The following is a 12,838-nucleotide window of genomic DNA, read 5'->3' on the forward strand; positions in this document are numbered from 1 at the left end:
AATATGCCTTTAACTATGGCACTCATGTCGCGTACTGCATCACCGGGGATTATCGGGGATGAGCGGGGATTACCGGGGTGTACGGGTGTACGGGTGTACGGGTGTTTCACGCACTACACAACGTTGCCAGAATATAACGAGGAGTATATCGAAAGATACTCTCTCTATGCCAATTGAGTCTTTGGAAGACGTTTAAATGAGCCCTTGAGGATACGTCTAAGTGCATAGAGATTGGCAACACGTAGCCTCTCGTTATCCAAATGGGCGTTGTCTGTAGATTGACCGCATGGGACCTGGGCAGCTGGTGCCTTGAATATCTTCTCGAGGAATCTAACCGAGGGGATGGAGCCACCTTCTCTCACGTAGAACGGTTCAGCTCCCCACTCCTTGAGTATTTCACTCTCCAGGATCTTGTAGGCTGCATTCCCTCTTTCACCGAGCCAGGGCTCTGCCTCGTGGATGATCTTTGTCGTCATATGGTTATCGGACTGTAACTGTGCAAACGATTCTTTCAGGAACTTCAGAAAGGAGAGCTTTATGCCGTCGATGTTTTGCTCAGGCACTATACGAAGTGAAATATAGCCCGTGGATGACTTAGGGATGACGGTGTTGTTGCCGGGGCCGGAGACGTCAATCTTGTGGACAGTCAAAGAAGGGAACTTCCACTTGGCCAAGAGTGTTTCCTTGTTTATAGGAACTGTGCTCTTGGAGCAGATATGGTCGTACAGTTTCTCCTCCTCGGGTGTCAGTTCCTTTATCGTGTCGTAGAACTGTGGGATTAGAACCCTGCCGTTGTCATCTGTCAGCTTGGAGAACAATTTGATTAGATCCATCGTAGGCTCTCTGGAGACACCACCTTCCACACCTGAGTGTCGATCTGGGCTATCACTTGAGATCTCAACAGTGGCACTCAAGACACCTCTCAATCCATAGTTCAGACATGGCGTAGTGTCATCAAGCCAATATGAGTTACTCAACATGACCCAATCAACTTCACCAATCTTCTCAACGTTGTTCTTGATTGTTTGCTGGAATCCAAAGGAGCCACACTCTTCCTCTCCTTCAATCAAAAAGATGATATCCGACGTTAGCTCTCCTGTTTGAAGTATATCAGCAACAGCATAGATGGCAGCAAGGATAGGACCTTTGTTATCACTGACACCTCTACCGTACAGATAACCATCTGTAGAGTTCATCTTGAATGGATCAGATTTCCACGCAAGGCTATCTTCAGCTTCAATAACATCATAATGTCCATACCACAAGATTCTTGGGCGTTTTGAACCGTCTTGAGTCTGCTGACCTTTGAAGCATGCATAGACGATTGGATTTCCGTTGTCCACTGGTAACAATTCAGATTCTGCTCCAAACTTTGTAAATAGATTTGTCAAGTAATGAGCACACCTTCTAGACTCATCAATGAAGTATTCAGGGTTTTTAGAAACGGTTCTAAATGACACGAATTCATTCAGGTGTTGTAACAGGGACTCGTTATCAGTATCAACAATTGATTTCCGATGTGCATGAGTAGGTGTGTTTGCATTAGTGATATTCCACAACGCCACGGATGAGTCATCACCTCCTGTTACGAGGTAAGTCTTCTTGTCTCTTGTAAAAACCTCAGACGTTAATACTTGGCCTTGGTGAGCTTCCCAAAAGTGTCTTGGACTGGAGCCAAATCTCCATTTGGAAACACCATTTCTTGAAGCCTTAAATATACAATAATCAGCCACTGCAATGGTTAAATTGTCCTCTTCATCGTTATCAGAATCGTCTGTTTCGTTCTGGAGAGTCATAATCTGTTGAGAAGTTTGTAGATCCCACTGTTTCAATTGACCATTTGCCATACCACAATAGAGGAAATTCCCCTGTAGTGCTATGGATAGCACACTGTCGTCGTTATCAAAAGTTCGTACCAACTGAGGCCCCTTCGCTGATCTCAGATCCCAGATGTGGACTAAGCCATCACCACCTCCTGTGATGAGAAAAGTACCATCAAACACCTTCATGGTGTATATGAACCCGTTATGGGCATACGACATGATACCAGAAGATGGGACTTCGATCAGTCTCGTGGTCTTTTGCAACTCCACGGACTTCTTCGACGACGATATCGCACCTGTAGGGCCCTTCGAGTCAAAGAACTTGTCAAACCTATTGGACGGTAAACTGTTTGGATCACCGGTGTTCATCTCCGAGTCGAACTCGATGAACAGTATCGACGCATTCTGGCATCCAAAGTATATCGTCTTGTTCGCATCGCACCAGCACAGCGAAAAGATGTCCCCAATATCAACCAGCGAGTATATCGTGTGCGTCTCCTTCAACTCCACAACGTCCCACACCTTCACAAGGGAGTCCGAGCCTCCAGAGAAGAGGAACTTCTCATCCGACGACTTCGCCAGGCACAGCACCGAGCCCGTATGGCCTCTCAACGTGCCTCTTCTCTCAAACGTATCCATGTCCAGAACCATGATCTGGTGGTCATAAGTACCGCAGAACAGAAGCCCCAGCGTCGGGAACGCAACAGTCGACAGCACAGAGTGGTCATGGTGCCATCTGTGCACCAGCAGCTCGTCCTCCGTCGACGCTGTCGTCGCTGACGGCGTGGGAGACACGCTACGGTCAGGCTCGCCAACAGTGAGCCTCTCAAACGGGATCTTGGGATGCAATGGTAGGAACCTCGGTGCCAGCGGGCCTGCTTCCAGGGCTTCGTGGCACGACATCGCTAGTTATTCACACTCTCACAGCAGCTACTCAGCACGAAGAAGCGATACTGACTAAAAGGACACGTAGCGGGAGACAACGATGGCGCTGGTGATGGTCTATAACCCCCCTCCCAGGCGTCTGCTGAGTCTTTGTTTACATTCTCAGGCTCTCTTCCTAATGTTACCAATCATCGCTGGCGATGACGTATTTTGTGTTTTGGTTAGGGCCAACACAGGCATCGGAGTGGAAACGCCACAGTTGTCGGAGCTCTCCGTCGAGGCCCTCAACCACCGGGCGTGTTGATGTTTACGGGTTAGAGCGGTAGAATGGTGTTGTTTATTACAGCTTCCTTGGAGTAAACAGCTGTTCTCTCGAGGAGTAGGAGTCTCTGCACTGTATGAGCCGTAGCTCGCAGGACTTCATGGTGTCGGCGGAGCCCATCTTCGATACGACGTTAGAGCCCAGCTCCCTGGACGCTGCGTCGCTGGTGACCTTGAGGACGTGGGCCATGACGGAAAGCGACTCGTTGACGGACTGCTGTAGGTACGAGTCTCTGTGGGCCAGTCTGGAGTATTCGTAGACACGGTCCAGCAGCAGCGCGGAGAAGAGGTCGCCGACGCCGGTGAAGTAGGACTCTATGAAGGGGATGTCAAAGATGTACTGGCGAGTGTGCTGGCGAGTCCGGTGGGACGTGACGGCCTTGATGCTTTTGTCGTCTCCGATCTTGAGCGACGAGATCACAACGTGGTCGACCCTGAACTTGGTGTGTAGCTCCTCGAGTGCTCTCTGCAGCGCGTCGTAGGAATCGATGGCGAAGTCAACCAGCAGCTCGGCCTCGAACTGGTTTGGAGTGATGATGTCCACGCCACCTTGCATCAGGATCTTCCTATAGCTTGGGATCACGCTGCTGCTGACGTAGAGCTCTCCTTCATCCCCCATCACCGGGTCCAGCAGCCACAGCATTTGGGGGTTCTCGGCCTTCATCCGACGTCCAATCTCACCAACAGCCTCCAACGCTTCCGCACCGTGGATATAACCAGTTAGAAACGCATCATACACAACCCCGATATCGGAAAGCCCTCTGTGTACCTCGTTGATCTCCTCGTGCGTGGATTTCGTCCCTCTCACTGAACCGTACCCTGTATGGTTGGAAAAGTTGACCGTATTGATAACATCAACGTCCCATCCGAGACACTGCAGGGGGAACGTAGCTGCTCTGTTCCCAACATACCCATGGATGACGTGCGACTGTATAGACAGCACTCTCTTAACTTCAAACATCGCGTGATCCTCGTGTTCCGTGCTGTATATGACTCAGCTCTGTGATGAGAGAACTCATCCATGGATGGAAAAGTGTTGATGAAAAAGCCGGAAGCCGAATCCCGCACCAACCTCATCTCTACAAAAAAAAAATTCTATGGGTTTTATACGCTTAAGCATCCAATTACGTTAACATCCAATTATGTATGCGTAGATTTGAAGTAAATATTCGCTTACGAGGTGGTACACTAGCACCACGTGAAAACAGGAGGCTTAGATGTAACCATCTGTAGTCTCTCGATGATCACCTTCTTACTGGCCATGGATTCCTGTGCAAACATCAGGCCGTTGGACTCGGAACACGAGTTGGAGCGAACTCTGCTGCTGGATGGTGATTTCAGCTCATCGTTAGTCAGTGCACTGGCTGGAAGGTTTTCTTGAATAGGATCCAGCGTTGGAGATGGCTTGTTTCTGTTGTTGTGCCTTACACACAGTGGTGTCTCTATAGCAATGTTGACGACATTAGTGGGAACGCTCACAGGTACCTCCATGATCTCATCCCAAACGAGGATTCGAGTACGTCTTGCAAGCTCGAGGGGGCCTTGGGTCGGGTTCTTGAGAGTCTCGACAACGTTGAAAGCCTGGCCCTTCAGCACGGCCCATTGCTTCTTCCACATGCGCTCTTTGAAGTCGTCGTCTTTGGCAAATAGCTCCCTGAACAGCAACGACGTTTCCTCCCACCATACAGTAGAGGTCAGTAGGGGTAAGTAGTGTCTTCTGGTGGCATCTGAAAACGGCTGGCCAATAACGTCTGCAGGTAGGAATAGCCATCCAAACGGATAAGATCTCCATTCATCTGGATGCTTCCAAGGGAATGCCAGTCCTGAGTCTATAGCACCAATTTTCAACTTGGGCACACTTTCCCCTGCCAGGGTCGTTTCCCATGTTAATTTAATCATCCAGTTATCCAGCCCTCTATCGGTGTTTCTCATTATGTAGTCCAATATCACGAGTTTCTCCAATTCCTCTCGAAACTGTTGTAAAACATCAGGTGTCCATCTAAACTGCGGAGTAGTGTCATCGTCAACTTCATCACGGAAACGGAGTGAAGGCAGCGAGTCCTGTTGGAGTCCATGTAATAGCCAGCCTGATCCGGGGAGTGGATGCTTGCTCAAGAACTTATCTGCTTCTTCATAGTCGTTAAGGAAAAGTTGTAAAGAGCCAACTTTGGCCCTCAACGGCTTGGAACTGGTCCTCTCCCAAAAGGAATAGTAAAACGAATCGCTGGATATCGAAACAATGTCGGTATAGGGGACAATGTTCGATAGAAGTTGTCTGTCCAGTAGACTGGCAGCAGATTCGCATACGTATCCAAGATTAGGGATAAGACAGCTTCTTCCAAAGAAACATGGGAATAGATTTCTGTGCAGCCATTTCGTCCATTTCGGCGAGAGTGGACCATAGGGCTCTTCATCCTTTGGCTTGAACACGCCAACTATCTTGTTCTGCTTGCTGTAAATGAAATAGCTGCCTGAGGACCCAGCAGAGATTCGCTTTGGCTTAATCCCAGTCTCAATGGCAACAATGGCATCCTCCACAATGATATGGAACTCGGCTTCAGTCACCGGGCCTTGGTTCAGAAACCCTTCCCTGGGTATTGATTGCACTGGGGTTAGTCCCAGGGGAGCCTTAAACACTGAATATTGGATTTCACTCGGTACGCCATCTATACAGTTTGAAGACGATGTCCACTTGGTTATCGAATTGGTCCATCTCGAGACTGTGTCGTTAATCGATCTCATGGATATCACAGACCTCGACCTCTTGGGCCTCGACGTGTGACTGTTGTTCAAGGGAGACAGTGTGCCAGCGTTGAGAAAATGGGATGAAGGGAAAGTCGTTGGACTGGATGCCTCATCACCATTGGTACGGTCATGGTCCAACAGCTGGGACTCCTCATCGTCGTGATACCTGGCCTTCAGCAGCTTGCTCTTGGAGAACACCACGGGGGCACTCGTGGACACGGGTTGTGACTTTATCACCTTGCCCTCCGAGGGCACAGAGTGGCTGGTCTGTACTAGCGGGATATCCTCACGTAGTTGGTAATGCGACTCATCAGAAAACGGGTCCACCGTGGTTACTGGTGGGCTATCCAGAGATTCAAGTATCTCATAGCCTGTCTTGTCTTTCCCGCTCATCTTAACAGGTGCAGAGCCATACAATTCTTACAGTTGTGCAGTGCTTCCTACCACCAGAGACCATGTAAACATTGGAGAGGAGGCATTGAATGTTCTGAATTCCCTTGATTCAATGCTGAGATGCCTCTTTCGGGAAAAGTGCTGCTCCGCTCGGCATCGCTGGTGCTGGCTCACCATGCCTGAGAAGGGAAAGAAAGCGCTGGAGGAGGTTGTCTAGGGCTCGACGTTTAAGTGTTATATGACCGGCTATGTGTGAAGTTACGGGATCAATTGAGCCTATTGAACAGAGATTGGCGTTGCGAAAGAGAGCCCGTCAGTGTAGTGGTGTCGGTTGAGGTTTCCGATCTAATGCGAACATCCCGCGATGGTTACAGCGTATGACATCCTGAAAAATTCGGCTTTCAAGAAAATCCGTGATAGTTTAGTGGCTAGAATTACCGCTTGTCGCGCGGTAGACCGGGGTTCAATTCCCCGTCGCGGAGTTTTTTTTTTGCATCAAGTCGATGTCACTTTGAGGTGATGAGTACCTTGGTGAGGAAGCCACTTGTAAGGTATTAGCTATTAGGTGTGTGTTGCTATAGCGTCATTTTACTGATGGTGTGTGACAACATGGTACTCTGTTTGAAATTTGTATATTACACAGGGTATAGAGAACAGATCTAAGAAGAAGCCAAGTACCATCTCATCATGATTACTGTATCATTTGTACGAGTATTGTCAGCATGACGCCGAGTACGCTTGGAGCTATGCTGTTCATCAGCGTGCCAGCACCAGCGTTATACTCTGTAGCAATTGAATACTCTGAGCTTGGTTCGTGACTCGTAGATACTGAAGAGTCTTGATTGTTGAGGGTTCTTGTATCGACTGAAATGTCGTTGCTAGTAGTTGTACCTATACTAGTTAACGCATGTGTTATCTTGACAGTCTCAGCGCTGGTTGGTGATTGTTTAGTCAAAGCCTTTGAAACCGAAACAGATGATGGGGCATGAGTGGAATGTGCTTCATCGTAGGTACCACCAGTAACAACTCTGGTTGTGATGGCTTCTTCGCTTGAAGACAAGGCCTCGGTCTTTGTTGTCTCCATTGACAAGTGGGTCGAATACCTTGTCAGGGATTCCGTCAGTGTCTCCACTGACACTTCCAAACTGGACAGAACATCAGTGCATGAATCACCACCACATGCAACGACACTACTTCCTAAAGAAGCGGTGGTAATTGTGCTTTCAATGGTGGTTTTTGAGCAAAATGTTGTGAAGGAAGTAACTGTACCATTCACTGTGATAGTTGCAACAACATCAGTTAGGTCTAATGGCGAGCAAGAGCCTTCATCACATGATATTGGGGTGATAACACCGGTTGATGACTGTTCAACTGCCGAAGTAGAATTCCAGGCCTGACTTTTGTTTGAAGAATAGCTGGTAATATCAGGCTCTAAAGAGGAAGTCTCCAAAGATGAGCCTGTAGTCGCATTTACCTCCGTAGAAGGAGTGGTAGAGGGAGCCAGTACCAGAAGATCTGAAGTTATGGCTGTACTTGATATCTCACTGTCTGATGGAGCTGTTGACAATGATAGCATGGACTGTGATGCTGTGGTCGATGCAGCCGTGACTTCAAAACTGGATACTGAGCGTTTGGAAGAGGTGCCCAGCGATGACAATGAAGACAATAACAAGGAGTCTGTGCTCATGGCTTCAGCAGTTGAGCCAGAATCTGCTGTTGATAACCACGTGCTTGTTGAGTCACTTGATGTTGTACTTGGTGAGGCACTTGAAGAGGCACTTGAAGAAGAATCGATTCCCTTGACTGTTTGTTCAAGATCCCAAGAAACAATTTCCCTCTTCAACAATCTCCTTTCATCCAAAAGGTTTAACTCGACATGTGCATGTGACGTCCAGGTCCCTCCACTTATCACTTTACTGTTTATCACAAAGGTTACAACATTCTCATTGGAAACGGATTCATTAAGACTCAGAATTACGGTATCCTTCGAAACCGATGTTTGTACCTTATCAAACACTTTCCCATCGAGATAAGAAACGGTATTAGTGTATTCAAACCCTTCAACATTTGTTCCGTTCTTGGTTAACACAATGTTAACCCATTCCCACATGCCAATGTGACCTGGAATCTCAATACTCCAAGCAATTCCACCATCTGTACTAACACTTCCTGAAAAGGTTGGAGATGCTGAGACTGAAGAGCTAGAAGTCAAGCTAGAAATTGAAGCTGAAGATGTTGTCGTCTCAACCGATGCAGAAGATTTGCTGGATAAATGAAGGTCAGTTGACCCTCCTGAGACTCTTGATGAACTTGCAGAATTTGGAGGTATCCCACTAGATAATCCAGCAGATGTAAATGTTGTCAGTGAGAGTAACGAATTCTCTTCATTAGAGACTTGAGAAGGTTGCGTGTTCGAAGAAACACCAGCAGCAAGCGAAGATATGGTAGAGCTATCAGAAGAAGAGACTGCTTTCTCTGACACGGATAAAGTACTAGAGGAAGATGGAGGCTGCTCGCTCTCGGATACAGATGAAATGTCATTGGAGGATGGAGACTGCTCAATCTCAGATACTGATGAAATGTCACTGGAAACTGTCTCCCCATCATCCATTGATGCAGACGAGGAGCTTCTAGAAGACGAGGACTCGTTCTCTGATGCTGATGAAGCACCAATGAAAGATGAAGACGAGGACTCGTTCTCTGACACGGATGAAACACCAATGGAGGATGAGCTATCACAAGTCGGTGGGTAGTCTGCAAGCAAGTTCCCATCATACCCACGAGCTTTGATCTTAATAACCCTCATATCAGATCGATTCTTAGCAGCATTAATCGACCCCAAGACCCAAACATCATCCTCATCGCCCGAAGGCACTGCGTGGAAATCTGACCCATATAACTTCAAGTAACCGTCAACAATTGTCCATGGCTCAGCATAAATAAATGAGTACGAAAGAGGAAGAACGGATAAATAGTTCTTACCAATACCAACAATGTAGTTATCAACAAGCAAAGATTGGTTGGTCAGGATTTGAGCAGAAGTCTTCACTGAGCTGTCGCTGATATAGAACATATACCCACTTGCGACGTAGATACTGTAACCATCCAGCTCAGTACCATTTGCCTGAAGTTCCAGGTAGAAAGAGGGAGAATCGGAACCACAGTCAACTTGAATCGAGGAGTCTTGGTAAACCTCGATCGATAACGCATTCCGAACAAATAGACAAGTCAGGAGAAGAGTTTGTAACCAGAACATCGTAGCCTTTACACGGAGAGTCTTGTTATAAACATATATTATACTCATGTACAAACAGTAGATATCGTGTTGCTTATATAGTTGATTTTATACGAGGCACAATGTTAGCATAGTCGGCAGGAGCAAATTGAAAGCACATTATTCTTCCACTACGCAAGTGTGAAAGATCCTTTAGCAAATACAAACAAAGCCTATACCTTCATCAATTATAAATTTGCTCAACAGATCACAGCCTTGTTTCTAGGGAGCAGCTTTGGATAAATAAATTGACTCATTGTTAGGCCAATTGTCAACTATGTACACCCTCAAGATCCGTTAATATGTATGGTGAGCAAATTTTGAGGACTCCTGTGAGCATTACTACACTCCTATGAAAACACAGGACCAAGTCCCATCTAATTACAGTAATATTACCTCGATTTTAGACGAATTGACAACACAGGCGGAACATGTTTCAGGCAAATCTCAATGGTAATGCTTACATTTCCATCCAATGATTTACCTGCAGAATTCCATTTCAGTCACAGTGACGTCGATCTTACACTGGCGTATACCCCATTTGGGAGCTAACAGTTGAATAGACACAGCACAGCTGTCTCAAAAACAACAATCAATCAAATTGACATATAAATTATTTGCTCTTTTTCCGTTCAACAATTGATCATGACATTTTAGCTGTAGGTTATAACGTATGCTGCACGACGCGAAAGTCGGCTGCAGGTTTCTTAACGCGTTATCGAAGCAGCTCGTTGTTAATCTTTGCTTGAAAACAATAGCAAACTACTGGAAAAGCTACACTAATGGAGGAAACAAAAGGAAAAGGCTGTTTCGAATTAAAGGTAAGTTGATTGTATATAAAAAAGAGACTCCAAAGGAGTCCCAAAAACTACACTGCACAAATCACCTCAATACAAATAACAAAAAGCACAGATTCAAAAAGAAACAACTTGGCCTCATAAGGTTGATGAAAGTTATTACAATCTCTCTTCGAATCTCAACTCGTCAGAGATTGGAATACCAACCAAAACCTTCAAGAAGTTCTCCAAACCTTGCTTTTGTTTGTTCAAACCGTTAATGGTTTGGAATCCCTTTCTGGTCAAAGGAGCCTTCAACCAGTAGGACAAGTAACCCAAAATTGGGTACAAAGGCTGCTCCTCGCTGCTGGAAGCCTCCTTGTAGGAAACTCTGGACAAGAATTCAGTCATGACAACCAAATCAATGATCAATGGGGTGGCCAACAAGGAATCCTCACAAACGTTGGAAATGGAGATTCTGTTGTGACCACCAAGCATCAACTCAGAGTAGTACTCATCCATGGCAATCTTGGAATCACCAACAGCAGGGATGTACTTGATAACGATACAGTGATCAACTTTGTCACCAAGCTCCTTGTTGTACAAGATGCTGTTAGACTCAACGATATCGTCAATGACAGATCCCTTGGAAATCTCTTTGGATCTGAATTGCTCGTTGGAACTCAAGTTGTAACCATCATTGTTACCCAAATGGTTGTAAGAAGCAATGGAAACAGGCTTGATACCAGCATCAACCAAGAATTGGGCCAAGACAGACTTCATCTTGGTTTGACCAGATTTGAAATCATCACCACCGATGAAGGACTTGTATTCCTCAGCCAATTCAACAACACCTGGAACAAACGTGTTTTGAGGGGAACCGTTGATGAATGGAACCTTCTCCAAAATGGATGCAACGGCAAACACGGTAGATGGAGAAACTTCAGCGTGACCTTCCTTGATGGACTTCAACAAGTTGGCAGAGGTATCATTGACACCATCCAAAAGTTTTGAGTAACGCTCAGTGTTTGCAGTCCACAAGACAATAACACTGTCCAACTTGTTGGACTCCTTGAAGTTCTTGATGTCTGATCTGATCTGTTCAACGTGAGCCCACTTGGACTTTTGGTCAATGTTTCCATTGGCATCAACGTTGAAGATGTTGTCAGCTCTCTCCTCCTGGTTAGCAGCAATGAAACTTGGGTAGTAGATGGACTTCAAAGGCTTGTAGTTCTTCAAAGTTGGACCCAACTTTTGTTGCAAGTCGTATTCCAAAACCTTGGCTCTCTTGGCAGCCTTCTCCAAGTCATAACCACTGATGTCCCAACCGCTGACAATCAAGTCACTTGGGTTAACCAATGGCAAGATGGAGCTGAACGGAACATAGACATCTCTGCCGGTCTCGTCGATACCAATCTTAACTGTGGAAGACTGAGTAACAGAACCAAAGTAATTGGCCTTAACTTCACCATCTTTGGTGTTGAAAGTAATCTTCTGCTTGTTGGCCTCAACAGCAGAGACAAAAGTGGAACCATTGTTACCGCCCAAACCAACGAGCAACAAACCAACCTTTGGAACTTTCAAGTTCACGTCAAATTCGTAATCCTTTGTGAAAGGAGAAACGGTAAACACACCAGGCTCGGACTCCTTGACGATGGAGTTCTTGTAGGTGTACGTAGTAGATAACTTTGAGTTATCCTCAGAGTACTTGACAGAGTCGTTGTTAACTTTAATTGAAACCATTGTTTGCGTGAGTAAAATTAATAAAAGAATATATTATCACTTCCCGATCCAGTAGCAGAGGCACGCTTGTTGTTGAAAGGGTGGTGTCTTGAAGATAAAAGATTTGAAAACACTTTGACTGACTTGAAGTTGGAGTTGAACGAAGTCAGGTAGAATTCGTATGGATCTTTGAGATGAAAGCTCTATACAAATATCTTAAAACCGGCGGTTAGCACTGTTGTGTTGATGTGTTGGGCAAGACGGTGCAAGATGTAAACAAAGAAATTGGCGGCAAGGCCCACTTTATATACCACAGACTCCAACGGCGGCTCGGGTGCTGGGATCAATTCACAGCGTACAAAAGGGGCAGAATTAGGGTTTTGTGTTCTTTGTTAGCCATGGCAAATTGAGTTAACAAGGTTATTAATATGTATGTCGTATCACATGCAAATTTAATTGGCCCGCCAACGAGCCCACACAGGTTGCGATGGTTGAACGGTGAAGTTAGAGGAAGGTGCGTTTTGTTGAGTTTACAAATTCCACAGGGATTTTATGTAAAGCGAAAGTTTCACATGCTTCACAAACTGGCTCCGTACGATGCTTTTATACCATCATTTTAATCAACACATTGAAGGCAATTTGTTACAGGTTTGAATATGTGATGATACTGATTTTCTTATGCAATCTGGCCCAGGTACAAATTTTGTGTGTGTGCGCTTTTTTCTTCCTTTTCTCCCCGGTCGGGTGCAGTATCTGGCTCAGCAAGGTCCTTCCCGAGGCATTGTATTTTCAATGGGGGGGGGGCCTTCGAGGTGCCAGTCGACACAACAGTGGAAGGGGCCCAGCCCTGCCCACAGCCTGACTCTCTACAGACACACGCACTCTTGTGCTTTGTCTTT

General features: G+C 46.1%; 5 protein-coding genes and 1 non-coding gene across 6 annotated transcripts; 2 read left to right on the forward strand and 4 right to left on the reverse strand.

Moving 5' to 3' along the window:
• Nucleotides 1–7: 7 nt before the first annotated feature.
• DUG2 (glutamine amidotransferase subunit DUG2) lies at nucleotides 8–2,726 on the reverse strand (the record flags this gene model as incomplete). The annotated part of the gene is made up of 2 exons (XM_020217545.1): nucleotides 8–2,590; nucleotides 2,624–2,726. The coding sequence occupies 2 exons, from the start codon at nucleotides 2,724–2,726 to the stop codon at nucleotides 165–167; spliced, it is 2,529 nt and encodes an 842-aa protein (XP_020068574.1). The 3' UTR covers nucleotides 8–164.
• A 322-nt stretch (nucleotides 2,727–3,048) lies between these two features.
• Nucleotides 3,049–3,990, reverse strand: CYBJADRAFT_175068 (pyridoxal kinase; the record flags this gene model as incomplete). The annotated part of the gene is made up of 1 exon (XM_020216649.1): nucleotides 3,049–3,990. One exon carries the CDS (start codon nucleotides 3,988–3,990, stop codon nucleotides 3,049–3,051), a length of 942 nt encoding a protein of 313 aa, XP_020068575.1.
• A 137-nt stretch (nucleotides 3,991–4,127) lies between these two features.
• LSB6 (1-phosphatidylinositol 4-kinase LSB6) lies at nucleotides 4,128–6,452 on the reverse strand. The gene has a single exon (XM_020215741.1). It carries the CDS (start codon nucleotides 6,165–6,167, stop codon nucleotides 4,218–4,220), a length of 1,950 nt encoding a protein of 649 aa, XP_020068576.1. The 5' UTR covers nucleotides 6,168–6,452; the 3' UTR covers nucleotides 4,128–4,217.
• Nucleotides 6,453–6,487: 35 nt separating this feature from the next.
• Nucleotides 6,488–6,773, forward strand: CYBJADRAFT_31954 (uncharacterized protein). The gene has a single exon (XM_020217662.1). It carries the CDS (start codon nucleotides 6,532–6,534, stop codon nucleotides 6,685–6,687), a length of 156 nt encoding a protein of 51 aa, XP_020068577.1. The 5' UTR covers nucleotides 6,488–6,531; the 3' UTR covers nucleotides 6,688–6,773.
• CYBJADRAFT_t140 lies at nucleotides 6,578–6,649 on the forward strand. Its single transcript has one exon. It is a non-coding gene; the product is annotated as a tRNA-Asp (tRNA).
• A 3,624-nt stretch (nucleotides 6,774–10,397) lies between the features above and the next one.
• INO1 (inositol-3-phosphate synthase INO1) lies at nucleotides 10,398–11,960 on the reverse strand (the record flags this gene model as incomplete). The annotated part of the gene is made up of 1 exon (XM_020212998.1): nucleotides 10,398–11,960. One exon carries the CDS (start codon nucleotides 11,958–11,960, stop codon nucleotides 10,398–10,400), a length of 1,563 nt encoding a protein of 520 aa, XP_020068578.1.
• Between the last annotated feature and the right edge of the window lie 878 nt (nucleotides 11,961–12,838).

The sequence above is a fragment of the Cyberlindnera jadinii genome (genome assembly GCF_001661405.1).
Source record: "Cyberlindnera jadinii NRRL Y-1542 unplaced genomic scaffold CYBJAscaffold_16, whole genome shotgun sequence".
NCBI lineage: Eukaryota > Fungi > Ascomycota > Saccharomycetes > Phaffomycetales > Wickerhamomycetaceae > Williopsis > Williopsis jadinii.

Bases quoted from the DNA above. Each gene is read 5' to 3' on its own strand.
- CYBJADRAFT_31954 (XM_020217662.1), top strand. From the start codon at position 6,532: ATGGTTACAGCGTATGACATCCTGAAAAATTCGGCTTTCAAGAAAATC.
- LSB6 (XM_020215741.1), bottom strand. From the start codon at position 6,167: ATGAGCGGGAAAGACAAGACAGGCTATGAGATACTTGAATCTCTGGAT.